This window comes from Strongylocentrotus purpuratus, unplaced genomic scaffold (genome assembly GCF_000002235.5).
Source record: "Strongylocentrotus purpuratus isolate Spur 01 unplaced genomic scaffold, Spur_5.0 spur5_scaffold_20, whole genome shotgun sequence".
Classification (NCBI taxonomy): domain Eukaryota; kingdom Metazoa; phylum Echinodermata; class Echinoidea; order Camarodonta; family Strongylocentrotidae; genus Strongylocentrotus; species Strongylocentrotus purpuratus.
This window is the reverse complement of record NW_022145606.1, coordinates 37,886,868-37,913,264: the sequence shown is the minus strand read 5'-3', so window position 1 is coordinate 37,913,264 and position 26,397 is coordinate 37,886,868. Positions and strand designations below refer to the sequence as shown.

General features: G+C 38.5%; 2 protein-coding genes and 3 long non-coding RNA genes across 5 annotated transcripts; 3 read left to right on the top strand and 2 right to left on the bottom strand.

Moving 5' to 3' along the window:
- The first annotated feature begins 236 nt into the window (after positions 1–236).
- On the top strand, positions 237–6,400 carry LOC115927440. The gene is made up of 3 exons (XR_004065635.1): positions 237–819; positions 4,204–4,294; positions 5,259–6,400. It is a non-coding gene; the product is annotated as an uncharacterized LOC115927440 (long non-coding RNA).
- LOC115927441 lies at positions 1,308–4,204 on the bottom strand. The gene is made up of 2 exons (XR_004065636.1): positions 3,367–4,204; positions 1,308–2,632 (listed from the first exon to the last, which is right to left on the bottom strand). It is a non-coding gene; the product is annotated as an uncharacterized LOC115927441 (long non-coding RNA).
- Positions 6,401–7,616: 1,216 nt separating the features above from the next.
- On the bottom strand, positions 7,617–10,107 carry LOC115927439. The gene is made up of 2 exons (XR_004065634.1): positions 9,673–10,107; positions 7,617–8,938 (listed from the first exon to the last, which is right to left on the bottom strand). It is a non-coding gene; the product is annotated as an uncharacterized LOC115927439 (long non-coding RNA).
- A 765-nt stretch (positions 10,108–10,872) lies between these two features.
- On the top strand, positions 10,873–22,906 carry LOC577257 (dynein assembly factor 1, axonemal-like). The gene is made up of 14 exons (XM_030993326.1): positions 10,873–10,986; positions 12,146–12,429; positions 12,892–12,989; positions 13,747–13,838; positions 14,228–14,449; positions 14,900–15,066; positions 15,610–15,684; positions 16,501–16,565; positions 17,071–17,156; positions 18,952–19,019; positions 19,532–19,649; positions 20,691–20,770; positions 21,906–21,967; positions 22,696–22,906. The coding sequence occupies exons 2-14, from the start codon at positions 12,160–12,162 to the stop codon at positions 22,742–22,744; spliced, it is 1,452 nt and encodes a 483-aa protein (XP_030849186.1). The 5' UTR covers positions 10,873–10,986; positions 12,146–12,159; the 3' UTR covers positions 22,745–22,906.
- On the top strand, positions 22,753–25,501 carry LOC115927438. The gene is made up of 3 exons (XM_030993327.1): positions 22,753–22,905; positions 23,908–24,190; positions 24,895–25,501. The coding sequence occupies exons 1-3, from the start codon at positions 22,846–22,848 to the stop codon at positions 25,032–25,034; spliced, it is 483 nt and encodes a 160-aa protein (XP_030849187.1). The 5' UTR covers positions 22,753–22,845; the 3' UTR covers positions 25,035–25,501.
- Positions 25,502–26,397: the final 896 nt, after the last annotated feature.

The window sequence follows — 26,397 nt, the reverse complement described above, 5'->3', positions numbered from 1 at the left end:
ATGCGCTCGCTAGCGTTTATATTTCATATAAGTTATTAAAGATATTGTGACGGTTTTAGCGTGAAATCGGGGAAGAGGGGGGGGGGGGGGGGGGTGGTTTGTTAGAAATCCCACCGCTGCCACCATTGTGGCGGTTTTGGCGTGAAATCGGGGAAGAGGGGGGGGGGGGGGTGGTTTGTTAGAAATCCCACCGCTGCCACCATTGTGGCGGTTTTGGCGTGAAATCGGGGAAGAGGGGGGGGGGGGGGTGGTTTGTTAGAAATCCCACCGCTGCCACCATTGTGACGGTTCTAGGGAATCGGGGAATTGAGGGGGGTGGTTAATATGCTTCCACCATTGTCCCAAAATCATCCCCATCGCTACATAAACTTTCTCCTGCTACCATTATAGCGAATTCAAGTAAAACAGGTCTGGAAAGAAGACTACATTCATAACCACTTTTATGTCAGTCTCTTATACCCTTAATTCTGACGGTTGCTGCCACCACCTAGTCTTAATCTGGAGCGCTAGGATCTCCAAAACAACACGGTTTGTGTGTTTACATTCACTCTGTAATCTGATACACTCTCACTTACATACACAGATTCCTAAGAAACCGGACCATGCGTCCTTCTACTAGTATACGCTTTAAGTCATTGTGACGTATGGCAATTGCTTCCTTTTGGGACGCACTGTCTCGTCCTTTCCCAATCTGTCTCTCGTCACGTGCAAGACGCACTGTCTCACTCTGGGAAAATCCTGTATTGATTTGGCCATTTCCACTCAAAGTTAGCTTCTAGAGTCTCAAACCACTTCACAATATCTTCCATCCTTTTATAGGTGAGTGTTATTCTCACCCCTGATACCGTAATTAAGTATCATTAAGTAGGAACTAATCATGTTTTTGTCTCTCTAACAAGCCTCACAACACCATTTAGACCATAATCATGTCCCATACATTCGTTTCTGTGTATCAAGTCTTCCACTCAGTCACTCACTAAATAACAAAAATAGTATCTTATTCCCTTTCACACTTCCGAGCGATATATAAGGCACGATGACCTGAGTCCGTTTGTCTGAAGTATACAGACGAAGTTTTGTGTTCCTGTTTAGTAATAAATCCTACAGTAAATTCTAAATCTACTATATATTTTGTACGGTATCATCAACAATGCATACTTATATAATACTAGGCAAACCAGACTAACAAGATTTGTAACTTGAAATCGATCTGAAGTCGAATAATGAATTTATTATTCACTAAGCCATTTCTAGGCAACTGTTCAACAACATAAGAACTGTAAAACTCTCAACAAGAATAGAAATACTTCCATGAACTTACTAACTTACTGATTGCTACTAGATATACATTAATTAATTATTGTAATAAATGTTTACTGCTTATATAATTTATACAGTATTTCTTAGCTTCATATTTACAGGATGTCAACACTTAATTGACTAGTATAGACTGCATACGATTTAAATAATGTACATGTATAAACTTACTGAACTTAGATAGAGGCTTTTCTAACGAACTTTACAAACCACCATGGCTATCAAACCAAAGTTAGCATTTCTTTCTAACTCCTATTACAAGTAACTCTATTCTGACCGACTACTAGTATTCTCGGTACTCCTACCCCTTGAAACAACTATCTACCTGCGCCCGACACCTTTGGCCAATGTGTCCCTATCGTCCCCATTCTACAAGAATGAAACATTTAAACCAATACACCCTTCCGACCAGGATTTCAAAAGTCTATCCACTCCTTTATTAAGTAACAAGCTAACACACTCTGTCGGTTAAACATTGTACCTATATAAATCCATCATCACTGTTATAAACTAGCCTCGAGTATTTATCTCCTAGTTATAACTTACTCCAGAATATACTTGTATAAGATTTGACTTTCTAAATTCAAAGATAACCGGCATTCCATTGAATTCGTCCCTTACTGTCTTAAGTTCGCACCTCTTAATTATGTAGTAAAGTAATAATTGCCTGATTTAGATAGGCTCGTAAATGCAGCTATTTAATTAATTAACTACGAGTGTACATATTCAACTGTCCACTATTCAATGTCATTCTATTAATATACATGTCATGCTATATACAATAATGAGTGCAATTCAAATGAGTAAGAAGGGGGGGGGAAGAAAAGAGACACTGTGTCCATGTCCAAATCTAAGGACACTGTGTCCTCCAAGACAAGCCCATGCATTGTCTATACATATAACGTTCTGTGTCCATTCCAGGTTGAAGGACACACTGTCCCTTCCAAGACAGGACGAAGAAGGAGAAAGGGGGGGGGGGGGGGGGGGGGAGTTACACTCATGTCTGTAATAAACTGTTATATATGCATTAAATAAATGTAGATAATAAACTATAGATATACGACAAAGTTGTTTCTCCAACTCTCTCGATCCTTTATACACTTTCTATACAATATCTATATACAATATCAAGTTCATTAAAACATCATTATACGATCTACGGAGTATCACGCCCTCTAGATAGGCGAATACATGTGTTATAAGTTTAAGCGTTATACAATATTAAATATATGAATTAAACTACGGAGGCACTGGTGACTTTCTGGCCTTATTAGGTCACGAAGGACCGAAGCCTTCCTTTCCAAATATTCATAGTCTAGGAGAAAATCAAGACAACAATACAATGTAATATTTCTTATCAAACATAGTTAAACTGGCCATAGAAATTAAACTAGAAATGGCTAGACTTGAGATATGACCGCATTTGGGACAGATTGTCAGTCTGCCCAACGACCTGAATCACACTCAATTTTATGTGTCCAAATTAATCAATTAGGACACCAAAGAGCAAAAATCTCTCTCTTCCAAAATAGGTTGACCAATTCTAGATTTATTCCTTAACAAAAATGGCAATATTATCTTCACAAAGAAGAAGATAATCACACAAAATAGACATTTCACATAAGAAAAACATCTTTCATGTATTTGTATAATGATAATGATATCTCTATAATAATTAAACTATAATCCCATGCCAATATTCATACACTTAAGGGAGACACTGTGTCCCTAAAACGATAATGGGACGTTCCGTCCCTCTAAAATAGGACGCACCGACCGTCCTAGACAAGTTCAAGGACGTTTCGTCCATTCACTACCGGTACTGGACATTCTGTCTTGCTTCCCCCCATCCAAACTATAACAAATATAGATGCCTATTTCCAACTTAATATATCACCATCAAAAATACTTCAAAACCTCTCTTCATATACACCACTCTGACCGCATTGATCCATAGAACAATAAAATATCCCTCTCCCTCTATCATTTTAGAACAATCCTAGTAAATTTGCATAAGTAAACATTGTATGAGTCACTATTTATATTCACCTTTCGCGTAATACCCTGCAAATAAAACTGTAGTCGCGTACTAGCCTGTAAAAAGCTGTCAGTCACGTACCTGGGTAACCCAGTAACCCACGCGCGGACTATTTATACTGGTTGGGTCGCGCATGGAAAAGAAAGCCGTACGCGCATATACAATCATTTAATTGGCTGCGCACCTTGGATCGCGCCTTAAACTAATGAATAATACATGAATATTAAGTTATCGATCAATAGTGGAATAAATTAAGCATTGTTGATAAACAAAGAGCACATGCTACTTGTAGACTAGTCTCCCGTTCAGAGCAATCCGTTAAAAACATGTCACAAATAAGTAACGACTATAAAAGACATTTTATATTTATAATGGTCACAATATTTACAAGTATTGAATATATAAAGAGAAAGAGTAAGAAAGAGAAAGATCATTTTCATATATCCGTCACACTATCCCCCTCTTTCCAAGTTGCTGACCCAGCAACCAGTAGCTGAATGCATATTTTCTTATTATTTACAGAATCTTTACACAATAACAAACAATATAATTAAGTATCTTCATTCTCAAAATATCTCTTTACATCTTAAGATAAATCCAATATCATCATCATTCAATTATGCTCTCCATATCTTAGCACAAGTGAATTTAGGAGAAATATGAATGGCATCAATTTGCCCTTCTAGTCCAGTTTCATTTCCATGAATCTCCAGCGGTGTAGTCATCGCAGATTCACCTTCTCATTCTATTTACTGAAATAGACAAACAAACAAGAATACTAAATATATATACATCATAATAATATCAAGTTGATTAACTGCATCTTTATCTACTGTTTCCAATTACAGAGATCATCCAGTCGACCACATTGTGTACAGGGCTGCCTCAAGATAGAGACCATCTGTGTTCATGTGGACTCGTCCTGCTCTGTGTTGAAGGGTAAGTCTATACTGACTAATTACTTCCAACCATCTAGCCAGCTGTCCTTCCAGGTTCTCGAAAGTCATGGCCATCTTAACGCTCCATGATCAGTCCGCACCAACACATCTTGTGCATAGAGATAATGCCAAAAGTGTTTGACAAACACAACAATAGCGAGCAACTCCCTTCTAGTTACACAGTAATTCTGCTCTGCTTTACTGAGGGTTCGACTAGCATACGCTACAACTCGCTCATGTCCATCATGCTCCTGGGATAAGACTGCTCCTATTCCATACTTACTAGCATCTGTATCTAGTATGTATTTCTGTCCAAGCTTGGGGTAAGCCAGAATCGGGGCGGTAGTGAGTATTTCCTGTAGTAGCTGGAATGCGGACTCACATTCGGGGGTCCAGAAAAAGGCACGATTTTTCTCGGTAAGAGCATGAAGTGGTTTTGCAGCATTTGCAAAGCTTTTGATGTATCGTCGATAGTACGATGCCAATCCAAGGAAACTTCTCACTTCAGTCTGAGTTTTTAGGCTGGAGCCAACTTTTGACTGTCTCAATTTTTATTGCCGGGTCAGTCCCTACACCTTTCTCAGATACCACATGTCCAAGATACAAGACCTCTTTCTGAAAAAGGTGACATTTCTTTGGTTTCAGTTTAAGCTTTGCCTCCCGTAGCCTCTGTAGTACGATTTTTGAGTCTTGCCAACACTTCTTCCATAGTAGGACCAAACTCAATCACGTCATCCAAGTAAACTACCCAAATCTTCCTCTGCAAACCATCTAACACTTTTTCCATAAGCCATTCAAAGGTAGAGGGGGCATTCCAGAGTCCAAATGGCATTACTTCAAATTGAAATAAATAATTCCAGACGTCGAGTCCTTTTTCTTCAGACTCATTTCCTTCACCATTTGCATGATCTCACCGATACTTGATCTCAACTCATCAATTTCCTTTCTCGTCTTTTTGTCCACAGGTTCTGACTTCACGGTATAGTGTGTACAGCACAAACAGGATGACTTGGATGAAATCTTTCACAGGGCTCCCTCAGCCTTATGAATGCCTCAGTCATCAATCCAGCCTGGATTGCATCATTTAGAGTGGCTGGATGAGAACGGAAAATTCCAGCTCTAATTTCCGAATCATCGATAGAGTCTGAGAAGTGAGCTCTTGCATCAGCCGTCAATTCAGGATATGCACAGCCAGACAACTCCTGGATAGCCCGACCAAATTCCTACAGTGACTCCTTAGGATGACGTTTCCTCATTTCCAACTTAAAGAGAAAGTTTCGAGCCTGGTCACCTGAACCAAACCTGCCATCAGGGTGGAACACGAGCTCCGTGTAAGTGAAGATGAGTCCTTGTGGAAGATTGTGCAACATGTTTAACGCTAATCCTTGTAAGCGAGTTGCCAAATACTGTCCAGCCTCCGCATCACTCCAGTTATTGAGACGCATACAGACATCAAAGTGTCTTCTATATTCCGACCAGGGGATTTTCCAGCAAACTTGCCCGGAAGTATTTCCTTCTCCGATTCGGTGTAAAGACACGTCTATGTTCCTCAGGAATGGCATTTCCATAAAAGCCATGTCTAGTACGATTTCTGGATCCTGGACATCCATTTCCAAGCGTCTTGGTTCCTGTTGGACACTCTGTACCCGTTGGACATCGTACGGACACAGCCAGCGTAATTCCAGACACTCCGTCCAGTCCATCAGGAACTTCACTTCTTGGATCCATTTTGTTTAAAAATTTATATGCCAACCAAGAATTTTTAAGTCACCAGTTAACCTCTTACAATGTTGTTTTTGTACAATTTAATTTAAGTGTACTCTTATTATTATTTGTACATATTATACTCTATTGAAAAATTGCACTCATAAGTTTAGAAGTTCATGATATCGATCTTGTCTGGTTTGCTCTAGTTTCTTAATTACTGTACGTCTACTACATCATAAAAATAACACTTGTTATTTCCTCTAAGTGATTAGCATCATTTACCACTAAAACAAGAACACAACTCATCTTAGAATTGCAGTTTATTGCAATTAAAAATGCTTCTAAATCCCACTGCTGCCACCATTGTGACGGTTTTAGCGTGAAATCGGGGAAGAGGGGGGGGGGGGGGTGGTTTGTTTAGAAATCCCACCGCTGCCACCATTGTGGCGGTTTTGGCGTGAAATCGGGGAAGAGGGGGGGGGGGTGGTTTGTTAGAAATCCCACCGCTGCCACCATTGTGGCGGTTTTGGCGTGAAATCGGGGAAGAGGGGGGGGGGGTGGTTTGTTAGAAATCCCACCGCTGCCACCATTGTGACGGTTCTAGGGAATCGGGGAATTGAGGGGGTGGTTAATATGCTTCCACCATTGTCCCAAAATCATCCCCATCGCTACATAAACTTTCTCCTGCTACCATTATAGCGAATTCAAGTAAAACAGGTCTGGAAAGAAGACTACATTCATAACCACTTTTATGTCAGTCTCTTATACCCTTAATTCTGACGGTTGCTGCCACCACCTAGTCTTAATCTGGAGCGCTAGGATCTCCAAAACAACACGGTTTGTGTGTTTACATTCACTCTGTAATCTGATACACTCTCACTTACATACACAGATTCCTAAGAAACCGGACCATGCGTCCTTCTACTAGTATACGCTTTAAGTCATTGTGACGTATGGCAATTGCTTCCTTTTGGGACGCACTGTCTCGTCCTTTCCCAATCTGTCTCTCGTCACGTGCAAGACGCACTGTCTCACTCTGGGAAAATCCTGTATTGATTTGGCCATTTCCACTCAAAGTTAGCTTCTAGAGTCTCAAACCACTTCACAATATCTTCCATCCTTTTATAGGTGAGTGTTATTCTCACCCCTGATACCGTAATTAAGTATCATTAAGTAGGAACTAATCATGTTTTTGTCTCTCTAACAAGCCTCACAACACCATTTAGACCATAATCATGTCCCATACATTCGTTTCTGTGTATCAAGTCTTCCACTCAGTCACTCACTAAATAACAAAAATAGTATCTTATTCCCTTTCACACTTCCGAGCGATATATAAGGCACGATGACCTGAGTCCGTTTGTCTGAAGTATACAGACGAAGTTTTGTGTTCCTGTTTAGTAATAAATCCTACAGTAAATTCTAAATCTACTATATATTTTGTACGGTATCATCAACAATGCATACTTATATAATACTAGGCAAACCAGACTAACAAGATTTGTAACTTGAAATCGATCTGAAGTCGAATAATGAATTTATTATTCACTAAGCCATTTCTAGGCAACTGTTCAACAACATAAGAACTGTAAAACTCTCAACAAGAATAGAAATACTTCCATGAACTTACTAACTTACTGATTGCTACTAGATATACATTAATTAATTATTGTAATAAATGTTTACTGCTTATATAATTTATACAGTATTTCTTAGCTTCATATTTACAGGATGTCAACACTTAATTGACTAGTATAGACTGCATACGATTTAAATAATGTACATGTATAAACTTACTGAACTTAGATAGAGGCTTTTCTAACGAACTTTACAAACCACCATGGCTATCAAACCAAAGTTAGCATTTCTTTCTAACTCCTATTACAAGTAACTCTATTCTGACCGACTACTAGTATTCTCGGTACTCCTACCCCTTGAAACAACTATCTACCTGCGCCCGACACCTTTGGCCAATGTGTCCCTATCGTCCCCATTCTACAAGAATGAAACATTTAAACCAATACACCCTTCCGACCAGGATTTCAAAAGTCTATCCACTCCTTTATTAAGTAACAAGCTAACACACTCTGTCGGTTAAACATTGTACCTATATAAATCCATCATCACTGTTATAAACTAGCCTCGAGTATTTATCTCCTAGTTATAACTTACTCCAGAATATACTTGTATAAGATTTGACTTTCTAAATTCAAAGATAACCGGCATTCCATTGAATTCGTCCCTTACTGTCTTAAGTTCGCACCTCTTAATTATGTAGTAAAGTAATAATTGCCTGATTTAGATAGGCTCGTAAATGCAGCTATTTAATTAATTAACTACGAGTGTACATATTCAACTGTCCACTATTCAATGTCATTCTATTAATATACATGTCATGCTATATACAATAATGAGTGCAATTCAAATGAGTAAGAAGGGGGGGGGGAAGAAAAGAGACACTGTGTCCATGTCCAAATCTAAGGACACTGTGTCCTCCAAGACAAGCCCATGCATTGTCTATACATATAACGTTCTGTGTCCATTCCAGGTTGAAGGACACACTGTCCCTTCCAAGACAGGACGAAGAAGGAGAAAGGGGGGGGGGGGGGGGGAGTTACACTCATGTCTGTAATAAACTGTTATATATGCATTAAATAAATGTAGATAATAAACTATAGATATACGACAAAGTTGTTTCTCCAACTCTCTCGATCCTTTATACACTTTCTATACAATATCTATATACAATATCAAGTTCATTAAAACATCATTATACGATCTACGGAGTATCACGCCCTCTAGATAGGCGAATACATGTGTTATAAGTTTAAGCGTTATACAATATTAAATATATGAATTAAACTACGGAGGCACTGGTGACTTTCTGGCCTTATTAGGTCACGAAGGACCGAAGCCTTCCTTTCCAAATATTCATAGTCTAGGAGAAAATCAAGACAACAATACAATGTAATATTTCTTATCAAACATAGTTAAACTGGCCATAGAAATTAAACTAGAAATGGCTAGACTTGAGATATGACCGCATTTGGGACAGATTGTCAGTCTGCCCAACGACCTGAATCACACTCAATTTTATGTGTCCAAATTAATCAATTAGGACACCAAAGAGCAAAAATCTCTCTCTTCCAAAATAGGTTGACCAATTCTAGATTTATTCCTTAACAAAAATGGCAATATTATCTTCACAAAGAAGAAGATAATCACACAAAATAGACATTTCACATAAGAAAAACATCTTTCATGTATTTGTATAATGATAATGATATCTCTATAATAATTAAACTATAATCCCATGCCAATATTCATACACTTAAGGGAGACACTGTGTCCCTAAAACGATAATGGGACGTTCCGTCCCTCTAAAATAGGACGCACCGACCGTCCTAGACAAGTTCAAGGACGTTTCGTCCATTCACTACCGGTACTGGACATTCTGTCTTGCTTCCCCCCATCCAAACTATAACAAATATAGATGCCTATTTCCAACTTAATATATCACCATCAAAAATACTTCAAAACCTCTCTTCATATACACCACTCTGACCGCATTGATCCATAGAACAATAAAATATCCCTCTCCCTCTATCATTTTAGAACAATCCTAGTAAATTTGCATAAGTAAACATTGTATGAGTCACTATTTATATTCACCTTTCGCGTAATACCCTGCAAATAAAACTGTAGTCGCGTACTAGCCTGTAAAAAGCTGTCAGTCACGTACCTGGGTAACCCAGTAACCCACGCGCGGACTATTTATACTGGTTGGGTCGCGCATGGAAAAGAAAGCCGTACGCGCATATACAATCATTTAATTGGCTGCGCACCTTGGATCGCGCCTTAAACTAATGAATAATACATGAATATTAAGTTATCGATCAATAGTGGAATAAATTAAGCATTGTTGATAAACAAAGAGCACATGCTACTTGTAGACTAGTCTCCCGTTCAGAGCAATCCGTTAAAAACATGTCACAAATAAGTAACGACTATAAAAGACATTTTATATTTATAATGGTCACAATATTTACAAGTATTGAATATATAAAGAGAAAGAGTAAGAAAGAGAAAGATCATTTTCATATATCCGTCACAATATGTTCAGTCATTGATTGTTAGAGTTGATCTTAAAACCCCCTCACGACTTGTGTTTTCCTCTTTATAAGATGAAAATGTTCGCACTACGACCTCTCAATTTTCCGAATTTGATGCTAAGCAGTTTCTGAAGAGAGAAACAAACTATCGAAATAATCCATCACTTTGTGGTTTCCCTTTGTCTGAGGTGCCTCCCCCCCCCCGAAAGAGCCCATTTTGTTGCCCCCCCCCCCAACAAAAAAGACGTATCATCTTTATGATCATCATCATCATATCACCACCACCACCACCACCATCTCGACGACGACCACCACCACCACCACCACCAACATCAACACCACCACTACCACCACCACCACCATAACCGCAGTGGCGGCCATCATCATGCATCGTCATTATCGTCAGCAGCATCCATTAAGAGATCTTAAATTATGGAGAGGGCGCAGTTAGCTCCACTTAACCCGTAACATACGAGTAGCAAGCAATATGTGCAGTCTACTTTAATTTATAATGTCAAACATATCAAATGATAAATGTCTATACATGCATGATGTATTTTTTCGAAATTCAATCTTGATATTCATGGAACTACTATAATAACTCTTAAACTTTGAATAATAGAATAAGATACATCATTTTCAAGTAAACCGAGGTCCGTACACATTGCATTTCTTTGTGGCAGGTACTTGTTCCCGATATCTTTTGAAGGGTGCGATCTTTTGGCCTGCGTACTAGTACGGTACTACGGATTACGTATAATTCAGTTGACTGTCTTTTCAACTGCAGTCACCATTGTTGCTAAGTGACGCTGCCGATACCGCTGCTAAATCGAAGGTTTGGATTGATTTGGACAATTTATTTCGCTGATAAAACGTAAGTTTTCACAATCTTTCCACTTTTTAAATGGACGTATGTGAACGAGAATCTTTAGAAGTTTAATTAAGCATTGTAATATGTATTTTACACTTAAAGATGATGAATATTCGTGAAAAACAAACATCGCGCTTGACTCCTGGTAGCGTTGCGTAGTCCCGTGAGCTTAACATTTTGTTAGCAAATCTGTCGCGCCCTCTGTGTGTTTCCAAATCCAAAGCTAATTAGGTCTAGCCTAGGCCTAGTCTTATAAGAATGACAGATTTCTTAAGGCGAGGCATATAATTTGATACCTTAAAAACACGTTAAGTGTTTAAGAATTGACGTCACCAATGAAAATAAGATTGTGGGTCTAGGCCTACTTTGTATTGAAATATTCCATTAAATTCAGTGAGAAATGATGACAAAAAAAATCAAAACAAAAGTCAACACTCAAAACTTTTTTTCAAAATCCCCTCAAAACACAGCAGTTTTATACAAATTTCAGTATGATGATTTGACTTCAATTTAAGTTAATTCCAAAATAGTTGTAAATATGCTAAAAGTGTTTTGATCGCACGTTGTAGTCAGTAATTACGTGTGTGCGACACAGTCACAGGTAATTCTGATTAATACGAATATGATTATGAGCCACGTCACGTGTGAATGGTAAGGTAATTGGTGCCTGATATCGCTGCTGCGGCATGCGGTTTGCGAATGGATGTCATGGGAGAGCTTGGGCGTCCAATGCTGGTTCAACCCCCTCATTTTGTTTATCAGTGTGCATGTGATCACGCTGATGAGTTTTTGCATGCATGTTTGTCACCATCCAAAAGTTGTAACTCGTATTTTATACCTTGAATACCAAAGCTTCTGGAAGAAAGCCGTCTCCAGCTGCCAAGCTTCCAGGTCTAACTTCAAGGGGGAAGTCCCAGCTTCTGGGCCTTGCACCATGGTCTTTTTACATCTGTATCTTGCTTGCTGGGTCATATCGGGATTATCATAATTGGAGTGTCTACTGGGAGAAGGGTGAATGATATTGCTCCTTCTTCCAGTGTTTATCAAGTTTTGCTTTAAAGTTGTTTTCCGAGGTTGAACCAGGGTCTGTCAGCGTCGTTAATGTGCATTTAATTTTAAGCTCCATTCTATAAAATCTTTCCAACTTTTCTCTCCCCTTCAGATTGCTACCCCAATATGCCGACTATTGTTGAGATAGTGGATGAAGAACCGCCTGTAGATCTGGCACCAGTCTTTGTCACAGAAGTCAAAACTAGTCCCACAGCGCCTGCTGGGAAAACTGGCAAACGAGTTTCCAGTGAGTCCACCGAAGCATCGGATGAGGTGGAGGCAGAGAACATTCTTGGGGAAGAGGTTGTGGATGGCTTGCTGCAGAGTGATGGGCCAGTCAGTGAAGGGCTAGAAGGAGGAGAAAGAGAGGGAAAAGGGGAACCGCAAGTGTTGAAGGTAAAAGAAAGATATCAGTCTAAAAGATAAGTCAAATATCCAGGTCCACCATCACATCTTTAATTCTGGTGAAGGCAAGAAGTAGAATATATGACATGTGCCTACCTGTATATATTTTGTGGACATTTTCTGGTGTAAATGCATGTCAGCAAGTTTTTGTTAACATTTCTTTTCAATCGGCATTCAAAGCCATGTTTCTTTCATTGTCAACCATTCAAATAATACCAAACTTCTCTCAAATATCTACTTCATGGTGTATAAAAACAAACAAACAAACAAACTTTAATTGTTCAATTTCCTCTGCATTTTTGACGTATAATTTTGTACACGTCCTCTCAGGAATACAGTTTTAGTATGAGAGTTACCCTGCTTAAATGAAATATATTTAATTTTAAGAAATGCACTTTCATGTTCTAGCTCTGTTTTTACTAGATCGTCTTTCCGTATCTGTCCTTCTATTAGGCCCAAGATGAACCAAGCAAGAAGGAAAGAAACAGAAAGGAGGAGAATGAAAAGGAGACAGACTCAAAGGTTCCTGAGGACGATGACAGATATCCAAGGTACAAAGTCTATATAGTCAAGAATTACTAACCCCCGAACAGAAAGAAAACAACATAAAACAAGGGAATGTTTGATCCATTAAATCAAGCCCACTCATGGGTGATTTTGTTGTTGTTGTGCAGCACAAGGCATCACTTTCATGTTAATGACTATTCTAACGTGTCATGGAAATTTATTCCGTCGTCATATGGTAGAGAGAAATATAAGTATGTATATTGAGTGTTTTTTTTTTAGTGCAGTGGACTCATCCAACATAACCGTAATTGCCCCAGTACATATAGGTTGCATATTTACTTTAAGTTTCATGTATTTATTGTTGTTGGTTATTTTGTAGAGTAGTGCAAGCTTTCCATTCATAAGATGTGTATTTTACTTCAATGAAGCCTGTGTTATTTATTATAATTATGTTATACTAAAAACAAGTAAAATGGTCTGAGTTTATAATTGTTTTTTCTTTAGATGAATGACTTGTGATTCTTTTTTTATGCAATTTTATTTTTAATGTACTATACTTGAACATGAGAGAAACAAGGTTTGTAACTAAATACACACTATAGGTGGAAAATGTATTACTATGTTCAGCTTGTTCACAAAACTATGTATCACTTGATTGTCAATTATTTATAATAATTTGTGTAATATCTTCCAAGTACCTTGACAATAAAGGAAGAAAACATCAGTTGATACAAAAGAGCAAATAAAATATTCTTGTGAGAGAAGTAACCTTTTCCTCCCCATATTTTGCTCTGTTTTCAGAATGACAGAGAAAGCGTTGAAGGCTATCTGCAAGCAACATGATCTGTACAGAACACCTGAACTCAATGATGTCCTCTATCTTCATTACAAAGGTATGGCAATACCCTCTCGAGTCAAAATATAATATTTAATACTACGGTAGTCAAAGAATAGTGAAAAACAGCACTTAAAGGTTTTTAAATCGTTTTTGACTCAATATATTTTTTATCTTCCATTTGTTCTAAATCCTTAGCCTAGAAAGATGTTTTTTGTGTCTGTGTCCCTCTCTTTTTCCATAAGAAAATATATATTTATAAGAAAAAATTGCGTAACTATTATTAATTATTATTATTATTTATATTGGTTTGCCTTCTTGTACTAATCACATTCCAGGGTACTTATATTTAGTTGCCATTATTCTTTGGTATCCCATCGGATGTTAATCATTTCAGTCGTTTGGTCCGACTGATGTAGAAGCATTCTTAAACTTTCTTTTCTGTAGGCTACACTCGCATCGAAGGACTTGACAAGTACACCGGACTGAAGGCCATCTACCTGGAGTGCAACGGGTTCCGCAAGATCGAGAACCTTGACCATCAGACGGAGCTGCGGTGCCTGTACCTGCAGCAGAACATCATCAGCAGGATTGACAACCTGCAGAACATGGTCCACCTGGACACACTGAATGTCTGCCACAACCATATCACCAGGATAGAGAATATTGGTAAGATGGTTGAAAGGTATAGACCAGTTTTGGAGACGCCCCCCTCTCAAAATATGAAATGGAAGCCCTTATCACCAATCATGTGAAAGAATATGTTTTGACTAAATGCGTGATGATACAAATTTTGCCGGGAAACTGCCTACTAATTGATATATTTGGTAAATTATCATATCTATCTGGCCTGGATAGATATAGGGTAGTCCCATAAACATCTTTCTGTGTACAGTGCTTGCAACTTTACCTAAGACTGGGCCAAATTTCTTATCGTTTTGATGATCCCAGAACCTTGCAGTAGACACCAATACTTATATGCTAGATGATCAACCTTTTCTGATCGATTCCACAACGTTTCTTTCACAATGCAATCACATGACCAGAACTGGTCTTTATCTTCAACCTTAACCTTGAATCATAAATCTCTTACTCATATCTCTCTTCCCTCCTCCCCAGCTTGTTTAACGAAGCTGAACACTCTTCAGATCACCCACAACAGACTGACCACGGCGGAAGACCTGATGGAACTCAAGGACTGCCCTAACCTCAGTGTTCTGGATCTCTCTCATAATCGCATCGACGACCCAAAGATCTTGGAGGTCTTTGCAGCCATGCCCGTTCTGGTAAGTCTCTTCTCTTCTTCTTCAAGATAATCTGCCTCCTTCAATACTGAAGATTCTTACAGATGCCGTATTTACCGGTACTCGGCTGATTGGGGTGAGCAGGTGGACCACTACACCGGGTTTTCCCCCTACTCTTATACGAATAGTGCAGTGGGTTCTTAACGTGCAAGGGTGGTGACTCGCCTCTACACATACATTAGAAGATAGTTGATTCAAAGTGGAGGGGGTGGGGAGGGGGGGGGGGGGACAAAGGGGTCAAGAACCTGCTTCATTAAACTTGTTATCAATAACAAGTATCATTAACTGCTACTGAAACCACACCATTCGATTGGCCGAGAGCAGATATGTCATAGAAATTTAGCATTTGTTATTGATAGCTTTATGAAATGGCCCGGATATTTTGCTGTTCCTAAATAAAGAATGATAATGATTGGGTCTTTTTTACCCAAAGTATCCACATCAGTTTTAATACTGCTCTTCCTGCGGGTCCTGTAATTATTATTACCCCAGCTGATTGGCTTTAACCCGTTTTGTTCATTACAGAGGGTGTTGAATCTGATGAACAACCCGGTCATTAAACGGATCAAGAATTACCGCAAGACACTCATTCGGGACGTGGTAAGTGTGATTATACTCTTAAAATTTAAATCTCAATGACATCTTCCATACACTTTACCAATGGCTTGTATATGAAAAGCCAAATGGGATGCTCAATCTTTATTAACTGCATCAACTAAAGTTGAACTGTGCAGATGTAGATTAACATTGTTATTTTTGGAAATATCAGAAAAAAATGTGGGCATCCCATCTGGTACTTCATATACAAGTCGTTCGTAAAGTCATGCGTAACTTTACGAACAGCTTTATGAAACAACCCCCTGGACTTAAAGCATTACCGGAAAATAGCAGTTTATTTCCGTAACTCTCTGTTTCCTGAACTGTACTGTTGGTTCTCCTATCAAGTCCTCTGTCTGCGAAGTGGGTATTAGGTATTAGGTTATGCACTTTCGGTTAGTTGACCATGAGATGGAGCTGTGCAATATAAACAGTATGCTAGGGCAGAAAGTTCATCAGTTCATACCTTTGCTTTAAGGTCAATTCCAAGGGTTATGGAATAACAATTAAAAGAACTGTCTACATTGAATACAAACATTACATACATTTTAATATCTTCATATTTACATTTGTATGTGTCATCCTCTCGTTAATTTCTGTTTTATTTTTCCTGCCTTTATTTTTGTTCTTCTAGAAAAACTTGACCTATCTTGATAACAGGCCTGTATTCCTGAAAGAAAAATTATAAGCGTTACGGGATGAAATTTCTAAAGAATTGTCTACATTGAATAAAGAACATTATAGATATTTTCATCATTATGTGTCATCCTCTCTCTAATTTTGTTATTATTTTTCCTGCCTTTATTTTTGTTCTTCTAGAAAAACTTGACCTATCTGGATGACAGACCTGTATTCCCAAAAGAGAAAGCTTGTACCCTAGCATGGTAAGTACATGTAGCAGAGTGGAAAAAACTTTTCTGTTTGTGCGACCTCTTTCAGGATTTGGTGTTTTGTATAAAGTGGGATTTACCCACAATAGTATTTAAAGGGATCGTTTAACAATGTTAAATCTGAGATGCACGGCCCTACGTGTTAGCAGTGTCTGTGATATGGTGTAATATTAATGCCCTAAAAAAATACACTCCACTCTATATTTTGTTGTATTGCATGATAATGATTTTCATACATGTTTTGTCTGTCAATTTCTTGTCATCATTTTAGTGGCAGCGGCTTTCAAATGTTTTGTTGTACTGGGCCCTGATGCACAAAACTTACCATTGATGGTAATTTTGCCATCAATGGTAACTACCATGGAACCCTTGATTTTGATTGGCTGTTGAGCCCTGTTACCATGGTAGTTACCATTGATGGCAAGGTTACCATCAACGGTAAGTTTTATGCAAACGGCCCCTGATGATGATTTTCATCATTTATTGTTTTGTTTGCTAGGTGGGAAGGAGGTCGCGAGGCGGAGAAAGCCGAGAGAGATCGTTGGATCAACAAGGAGAGACAGAAGATCTTAGACAGTGTAGAAGGTAGGCTGCGTTCAGATAAGATGCGCCTAAACAGCGTTTGTTGTTGTTGCGATGCCGTTAAAGTGTTATACGCTTCACATTTCTGTATCTAAACACAGAGCACGGTGATTACGCGTAAGACCGTTGTTGTCCGCAGTTTCCATTCATGAAACATTTTTTTTAACAATTTTTTTGGGGGAGCGGTTTAGTGTGCCATCTCAGAAGGAATCTTCAGATGTACTCATGAGTTCTGGGGGGCGTTTCACAAAACTTGACATCGGTGACAAATAACAGTTGTTGTTATAAGCTACTGAAATCCTTGCTTCTGATTGGTTATCAGCAGATTTGTCACTGATTTTTGTCATTTGTCATTGAAAAAAGGCTTTGTGAAACAGGCCCTTGGTACTCAACTCTTTATATTCCACACAAATAATGACCCTGTGCCATGTTGTATTCGTCATGGGATAGATTTTACAAATGCCTTAAGAATTGTTAAAACTGTTTCCAGTGCAAGATCAATCTCTACCAGTGTTAAAAGGGTGCATCATGGAGCTATAAGACTGAAAATGGACGGTCATTTTGCAAAGCCACTGTGCGATCCATGCCTGATAATTACCCGATTTAAATCGGTTTCCCGATTTTTTCCCGATTTTTTGGTTCTTAATTTTTTTTTTTACCTGATTTCTTTTTTTGCTTCCCGATTTTCCCCTATTTACTCCATTCTTCTCTATTCTTCCCTACCTTTCCCAGTTTTCTTACTCAAAAGGGGGGGGGGGGGGCATGTTGTTAGATGCCAATTGTTTTCCCCGCGAGTCCCCTTCTTTCTTTCTTTACGTACGGGGCTCGTGGTTGAGGGGAAAAAAAAATTTAGTGCTCACTATCACCCCTGGCAATCCCTCCATCAATTGGTGCCTATTGTTTTGTGCAGAGTTGTACGTTCAGCAAATGTGTGACCAAGCAGAGAGGCAAAAAAAGCAACCAAAGTATTAGCCATATTTCTATTAAATCTTGCAATTTTTATCACACTAGTTCACTTAATACACATTTTTTTCTCCAAACTATGAAGGAGTGCAATATAAGATTAATTGTGGCCAATTTAATGAGGAAGACTGATTAATTTATAAAATAAGAACACCTGAGCACTGTCTAATGAAGAGTATGTTGCGATTGATTGTAATCAACTGCGAGTCCTCTGATCAATCACAAGTTTGCAGTCTCCTATCTCTTATGTACATAGTTAATAAGTTGTGTTTAATATCAACTGTTTTTAAAGTGAACCAGTAACATTGTTGAAGGTTGATGAAAAAATGTGTAATTTTTTGTATGAAATGTAACTTATTATATAGCTTCTACTGTACTTATCCTCTAACATGCAACAAATCTTGAAAAATTCTCAAACCATAAAGATATTTCCCAATTTGTATCATTAATAATGGTCTGTTTTCATTCAAACTTTCTGAGTATCTTTAATTGTACACCTAGCATTGAAGTCATTACCTTAGCACCATTTTATCTCATCTAAACAATGTAACCAAGTCCCTTTCAGAGGGGGGTCCTGAACTGCAAATGTAATTCTTTAACTATGATTGTAATTTGTTTTCATTTCTAATTTTATAGCTCTTGCTGCCATTAGAAGGAGAAATAAAGAGTAGAGGAAGACTGAAGAATTTTAAAATAAGATAAATCTTTTGCCAATTTGAGGAGGGAAGACTGATTAATTCAGGAAATAACAAAACCATAACTGCTATTAGTTAAGGAGAGATTTAGATAATTGCTTTAAATGATTTCTAACTTGTTTTTATTTCTGTTTTCATAGCTCTCGCTTCTATCAGAAGGAGAAACATAGAGAAGAGGAAAGAAAGAGAAGCCAAAGAGTTAGAAGAGGTATGATTATTTATCTAGATAAAAATGTATCATTATACGTAAGGACCTGGGAGTGTTTCACAAAGACTATGATCGACTTTAAGTAGTAATTAACAACAAGAATTTTGTTTAGCCATGTCTAACGGCTCGTTCAGATATGACGCAAGAAAACTGCATACAAAATAAAGTGTAATATACTTCACATTTCTGTACGTTTTAAAACAGAGCTCAGTGAAAAACCGCAGATGTGTTTTGCACAGTTAATTGCCATTCGTTTGCACGTAAACAAAAACAGCGGTTTACATATTGTATCTAAACGAGCCTCCAGAGATCACTATCATTTGATTTTACGTTTCTTTCAGCAGGTCCTGACTTCAAGAGATGTATGTTTTAAAACAGAGCTCAGTGCAAAAAGGGCAAGTTGTGTATTGTGCGCAACTACCATTCATTTACACGTAAAAAAACAGCGGTGGCTTTTTTCCGGTTTATACGTTGTATCTGAACGAGCCGTTTGCTTTTTACGTTTCTTTCAGCATGGTCCTGACTTCAAGAGAGAGATCCCTGATCCCGAGACCTTCATCCACCAACCCCCTGAAGATGAAGAGCTCTTTACGTTCAACATTGAGAAACCATCCAGTCAGCAGAAAGCAGGTAAGAAAACAACATTATATCAATCTGCAGAGCTGCCAATCATTACGCTTTTCCCGGACTTATTTTTTTTTTCTCCCAATTTACGGTAGTACGTTTTTTTCATAAACTACTCTTTAAAAAATATTTATTTATTTAAAATTTTGATCACTACTTCAATAGTAAACGAAAAAGCGAAAGGCGTAAATATTCTCCAAAAGAATGAAAAACTGATAATACAAAAAAAAAAAAAAAAAATCTATTTCAGCTCCTAATAGGGAAATATCAGCATGAAGAGTTACCATTTTTACATTGGAAGGGTGTCACGTGCGGTTATAAGTTTCGTTTTAATGAACTCCTTTGTTTTGCTTGAAATAGTCTTTTTGCCATCATGGTTACTTTTTTGGTTGCACAAGATGGCAGCTCTGAATCTGTAGGACTGAATTGAAAATATATGGAGATCTATTTAATTTGGATGTAGAGAAACCAACTATTGAGCAGAAAGATGTTATATAATAGCAGTATGAACATCGACAACCACAACAACACCATCACATTAATGGCAACATCATTAACAACAACATCTCAATGAAAACAGCAAATAAAATCACCAATAAGTAATCAAATTATGAGTTTTCAATAATAAGCATTTTGGATTGCAGAGGTACATTATAAGTTTATTTATTACATTGGATAAACAGGTAGCACCTTCGACAGCAGAAGGGATGAACGTGAAGTCTCCAAGATCGCCAAAATTCCCTTCATCCGAGCAAGAAACTAAGAGTGGATAGCATCATGCACTATCTGCTATCGGAGATCATATAGCAACAAACCACCACTCAATAAACAAGGGCAACACTATGAACAGGGACGGGAGCCAACATATTCTCTTGAACATATTCAAGCCTATTCTCTCGCAGCTGTCTAAGCGCCATCTACGACGGCTTCAGTCTGACAAAGAACGCTGTTCGCGTTTGAAAGATTGTTTTATTTTTATAATGAATTGTGTAAAAAGAATTTTCCAACCATGTTATTTATTTATTTATTTCTTATTTTTTGGTTTAGCTTCAGTCAGCCCTCGAGCAGCTTGGTCTGATCAACCAACATCTTCAGAGGATATCGATGAAGGAAAGATTAACATTGATGTAAGTATAAAGAGATCAGGGGGGTGTTTCATAAAGCTGTTCGTAAAATTACGCATGACTTTATGAGCGACTTGAATATGAAGTGCCAGATAGGATGCCCAAAGTTTTTGCAAAGTTTTTAACAAAGTGTGACTTTATTTCCAATAACCGCAATTAAATTATAGCAAAAAATATACTTTTCATTAAAATGATTGTTACAATACAAATGTGAATCTACATCTTCACAGTTCAACTTAAGTTGATGCAGTTAAAAAGATTGAGCATCCCATTTGGCTTTTCATATATAAGTTATTTGTAAAGTCATGCGTAACTTTACGAACAGCTTTATGAAACACCCCCCCCCCCGGCCCCTTTTCATAAAACCCATTACTGCCAACGATTCCTTATTTTTGAGGAATACAGTGTAATTCCTATTTTTCCTCTTCAGTAGGTTATTTAGTTGTATTTCATTGTTGTTTGTTGTTCGTTTGTTTGTTTTAGTAGACTGCTAAGGAAGTAAGCTTGTAAGTAAGCAGTCAGGGGACCGATGGCTTTAAGTCCTCTCCAAGGGACTTGGTAATGAGGGTTAATGCCTTTCCAATGGGCACTAGCACATTGACTTGGTTTTGAACCCGGGACCTCCCGGTTACTAGACCATTGTTCTACCACTGAGCCACTTATTCATTGTATGAATGTCTCTTGCCCTAGCTTCAAGGGAAAGAGACCCTCTATCAGAGTCCTCTTGTTTTCTAAAAACCACTGTATAAAGTAATAGTCTCAGGAGATTCCTATTTTTAGGGGCATTGAAAGGTTGGCAGGTGTGAAACCTTTTATCAATAACAAATGCTGCATTTCTATAACAAATTAGCTCACAGCCAATCAAATGCACCAGTTTCAGAACATTAATTGTAGCTGCTTTCACATTTTCCATAGATCAATTCAAAAGAATATGAAGTCATTTGGTAGCTGTCACTAATCTACACAAAATGTGATACTAACCTCCAAAATACAAAAACTGACTCAAGTGCGAACATTTCGGATTAGGAGATGTATTTTTCAAATTTTTAAACATCCTCCAGTCATTCTTCTTCTCATACCAACAATTTTTTTGGCAGGGTGATTATTATGCATGGAATTCTAATCTTTCTCATTGCAGGATCTTCCCGACCTGGAGGACATCGATGAAGACGAGATGATGTGGGCCAGAAAATCACAAATGTAAGCTTTAGAATGTATTAAGAAAAAATATGAAATTAAATGGTTTACGTGAAAACATGCTGTTTAGTGTGGATTTTCTGTTTATTAGATTTTAAAATTTCACTGTATTTCATTGTATGCTGCACAAAGAAATATTCACATCAATTGGTGCCTTTTGACCATGCAGAGAGGCGAAGAAAGTACCCAAAGTGTTTTTAAACCCTGCCTTAATGTATAGAGTGATGAACTCCATGACAATACTTTTGACACTGGTATAGATTAATCTTGCCCTGGAAACAGTGGAATAATCTGTTGCACAAAGAGAGATTATTTGTGTGGCCTGCATGTTTAACCTGTTGACTACTGAGTTCTCTAATCCCCATAGGCTTAATACAGGGAATGAGGTTCCAGTAGGCAAAGGATTAAGAGATGTAGTTAAGCCAGATTGGCTTTAAAACTCCACTGTACTACTTGTAGCTAGTTGCTCCCTCTATATAGAAAACAATGCCTAATCGGTGACCATTGGTCCCCCATGATCTTCTTTTTCTTATGTTAATTGAGAGCTGAGTTGATGAGATAACCACCTGTCACTGACCACCCTGTGTGGTCTCATCCCTCCTGGCCAAACTAGTACAGCCAGCCTTTAAAGAATACAGGCCACTACCTTGAAGGAAGATTGATTGAACAGTCTTGAATGTTTGTTGGTGATAATAGATTTATCCCCTTTTGGGCCCTTTCTCTCTCATCAGAAACTACTCATTGAAGACATTACTCCAACCAAGCAAACAGTTTCCGTAGCAACGGATGACAGCAAACGCTCCTCATCAAGTCGTATTCTTATCGAAGAGTTCGAACCAGTCAAGAGTGAAGTAAGCCGGCCGACAGGGAGAGGGGATGCTATGGTGTCCCCAACGAGTATGATTGAAGATATCACATTATCCGAAGGCCCTGCTAAAGAGGTAGGTTGATGAATTGTTCTTCAGTCCTTTGTAAAATTCTTTGTTGTCGTTCACACATAACTTTCATTTAAAACCTATACAGGTATAAGATAATATTTTTCTACTTATACCTATGTGAGGTCCCCATATATGATTATTATTGTAAGTGTTTCATTAATAAGATGTAACGTGTCGAAAGGTGTCGTAAAGAAATAAGTATCTTTACATGATTTCACAGAATTCATAGAATGATGCATGCCAAGAAACTATGCATGGACCTGTCTTGCGAGGTTAAATCAGGCCCGACACTAACATGCACTCCGGACATATTGGCGCCCTATAATTCTAAGTCCTGACCCCCCCCCCCCCCCCCCCCCCCCCCCCCCCCCAAAAAAAAAAAAAAAAAATAAAAAAAAAAAAATTGTTTTTAAATAAGGCTCATGCTTATATACTGAAACAAGCTCAATCTGGACCTTAACCCATTAGCAACTAGACCGCCCAACAAACGCCCCTCCTTTTACTCACTGGATCGCCTGAAACTGCCCGTTCGTTTTCAGCGCGCTATAGTATCCGTTCTAGGGTCTACCGTGATAATGTTATACGTGCGTAATCCTTATGATGTCTACAGTAGGATTCTGCATAGAAAAATAGCGCATGTTTCATATCATTCAGAACAATGTCAAAATGTTGAAAAGGCGCGATAGCTCAGTCGGTAGAGCAGTGATCTCGCAATCTGGTGACCTGGGTTTGAAACCAAGTCAATGCGCTAGTGCCCTTTGGTAAGGAATTAATCCTTATTACCAGAACCTTCGGAGAGGATCTAAAGCCGTCACCCATCTGGTTGCTTACAAGCATTTTTGCTTTCTTAGCAGTCAGGTAATATAACCATGCACCATCAACATCACCACCATCAACTATGTAATACTATTACAACATCTTCCAGTGAGTAAAAGGTCCTTCTTACAAATTCTCTAGTTGCTAATGGGTTAATACCATGCCAATTTTTTTTTCTTCTCTCAACAGGAGAAAAGCTTTGATCAACTCAAGGCAGAGTTCAGCGACATGGAGACGAGGTTGCCGAGAAGCTGGCAGCTGAAAGAGCAGTTCAGTGCTGCACCCAGAGGCTCCCTGGGGGAGGAGGTTGCCACATCAGTGCAAGAAGCTGCACCAAGCAGACCTCTTGTGGAGGAGCTGGGGCCTGTGAGTGATGGTGCAGCGAGGGGCTCACTGGGGCAGGAGGAGGCCGATGAGGAGAGTGAAATGATCAAAGAGAGAAAAGGAGATGAATACCTCACTTCTGAACAAGGTTTGTATTTTGTCATTGAAGGTTTTTTTTTTACTCTCGCAAACAATGCCTCCTGTTCATCCACGCGTGGACACATACCACACAAAAATGATACCAAATGATTTGGGATAAAACACTCTTTCATAAGATGTATAATAATTTACTTTTCATAGATGATTTTTAAAATAATTAGCAATTTTCTTGTTGTAAACTTGTTTTTGACTAACATTGTACTGGAAAAAGGAAAGGAGAAAAAAAAGGCATGTTTCTTAAATAATTTTATGTGTACCGGTAATTGAATTGGAACTACATGGAACAAAGGTCCCTCATGTATTCACCTAGCTTTAGGCTATAAGTATATAGAAATGTGAAATGTGCCTAGTACAATTTTCATTTGACAGTCATGTGGAAGACGAACATTTGACTTTAGGGAATTAGTAATCTTTTTTTTCAGATACAAACCAAAAAAGTATCGGGTATATCGTATTCGTAAGATTTTTTGAAGTACATATGACAGTACAATTTTTCCTCAATAAAGTACGATTTCCCATCCCCCCCCCCCCCCAAAGAAAATGTTTATATTGTCCGATTTTGACTCTCTGTTCATTGCTACAACTTAATCTGATGCGAGGAAAACGAAAAGCTTTAGTATGTCTGTATCGGTTGCTATACTCTTTGGGTTTACAATGTTTTTCCTTTTCTCTTTAATTAATTGAATCATGCAGAGAAGCAGAAGGAGATTGAGCAGAAGATTTGGGAGCTGGCAGCCAACGCAGGATCGACATTGGACAGGAATGAGACGGGCGGTCTCAACAGCGAACTTATGAGAACACTCAGGTCAAAATACCAGGGCATGGGGCCTTAAGGTGTCACCATTGATAAGAGGCTGCAGGCCGAGTCTGTCCAGGTACTGGCTCTATTACCAAGATAGCATTGTTTTTAATCTGGGGCCCATTTTTTTTAAAGATTTGATATTAATCGCAGCTTATTTGCGATTGATTCAAATCGCAACTATGAACATAAGAGATAGGAGACTGCAAACTTGCGATTTATTAGAGGACTTGCGATTGATTTGGATCAATCTGAACTCTTTGTAAGAGGGCCCAGGTATAGATTTTGAAAGACATTAAAGATAGATGAAAGATACTGCAAGATATTGAAGATACACATCAGTGACAGCAGACGTTGGTATCACTGGTTCAGGTTCCGGAACCAAGTCTGAACCTTTAGGATGTGTGTCCCCATGGAAGAGTGCTCCAGAAATCAGAATGTCAGCATGCATTAATTTGTACCAGTGGTGAAGAGACTGTAATCCAGTACCTTGGGGGGGGGGGGGGGGGGGGGGGGGGGGGGGGGGGTTCACAAAGACTAAGATCAACTTTAAGTTGGACTTAACTATGGCAGGCCATTCATGCTTCTGGTTGTTCTCACCATTGGTCTCGTAATTATGATCTTTAGATAATATTTGTTTCCTTCAATAATGAACTATCAAAAAATGTAAATTCTATAGATATGTGACCATGATGTGTATGTCCCTTGAGAGACCATTGCCAGTAAATGGTGAGAGAAAACAGTTACCGGTAGTTAAGTCCAACTTTAAGTCAATCTTAGTCTTTGTGAAACACCCCCCAGGACATGAATCTTTAGGTTGTGGTACTAGATGGAGTATATTGGCAAAGTCTCTCACTTTGGAATATCTTCTGTATTGAGAGCATAGTCTCTGAAGGATTCTTGTGACTTGCTTCAGTAACTTGCAATGCTGGAATGGAAAGGGCAAGCTGCATGTACAGTCAAACCTGTATATAGGGACCGCCCAAGGGAAACACAAAAAGTGCATTTTGTAGACAGGTGGTCTTTGTAGACAGGTTCCTTTAGTACATGTTTCAATGAGAAACCATTTACAAGGGAAACAAATAATGTGGTCTTTGTAGACAGGTTGTCACTAAAGCAGGTTTGACTGTATATAACCCTTGAAAGAGAATGTGCCGAGCAAATATCTGATAGAAACGGCACCACAGACAGCTTTGACAATAGGCCTCGCTTCATCAGCTCGAGTTACCTGCCAAATAACCAGCTATTTTAACTACCCCGATTGCAAATTATCCATCTAATTTACGTCTTTATCAGCCCGCAGTTGCAATTAGCAGAATATTTGGTTGAGAAAATATCCCAAGAAATATTGGTCTTGTTATTTCCCAAATAGCGGGCTAATTTGCACCCATCCGAGC

Bases quoted from the DNA above. Each gene is read 5' to 3' on its own strand.
- LOC577257 (XM_030993326.1), top strand. From the start codon at position 12,160: ATGCCGACTATTGTTGAGATAGTGGATGAAGAACCGCCTGTAGATCTG. The intron at 12,990-13,746 runs GTACAAAGTCTA...CTCTGTTTTCAG, and splicing joins GACGATGACAGATATCCAAG to AATGACAGAGAAAGCGTTGA. The intron at 16,566-17,070 runs GTAAGTACATGT...TTTGTTTGCTAG, and splicing joins AAAGCTTGTACCCTAGCATG to GTGGGAAGGAGGTCGCGAGG.
- LOC115927438 (XM_030993327.1), top strand. From the start codon at position 22,846: ATGGTGTCCCCAACGAGTATGATTGAAGATATCACATTATCCGAAGGC. The intron at 22,906-23,907 runs GTAGGTTGATGA...TTCTCTCAACAG, and splicing joins CCGAAGGCCCTGCTAAAGAG to GAGAAAAGCTTTGATCAACT. The intron at 24,191-24,894 runs GTTTGTATTTTG...TGAATCATGCAG, and splicing joins ATACCTCACTTCTGAACAAG to AGAAGCAGAAGGAGATTGAG.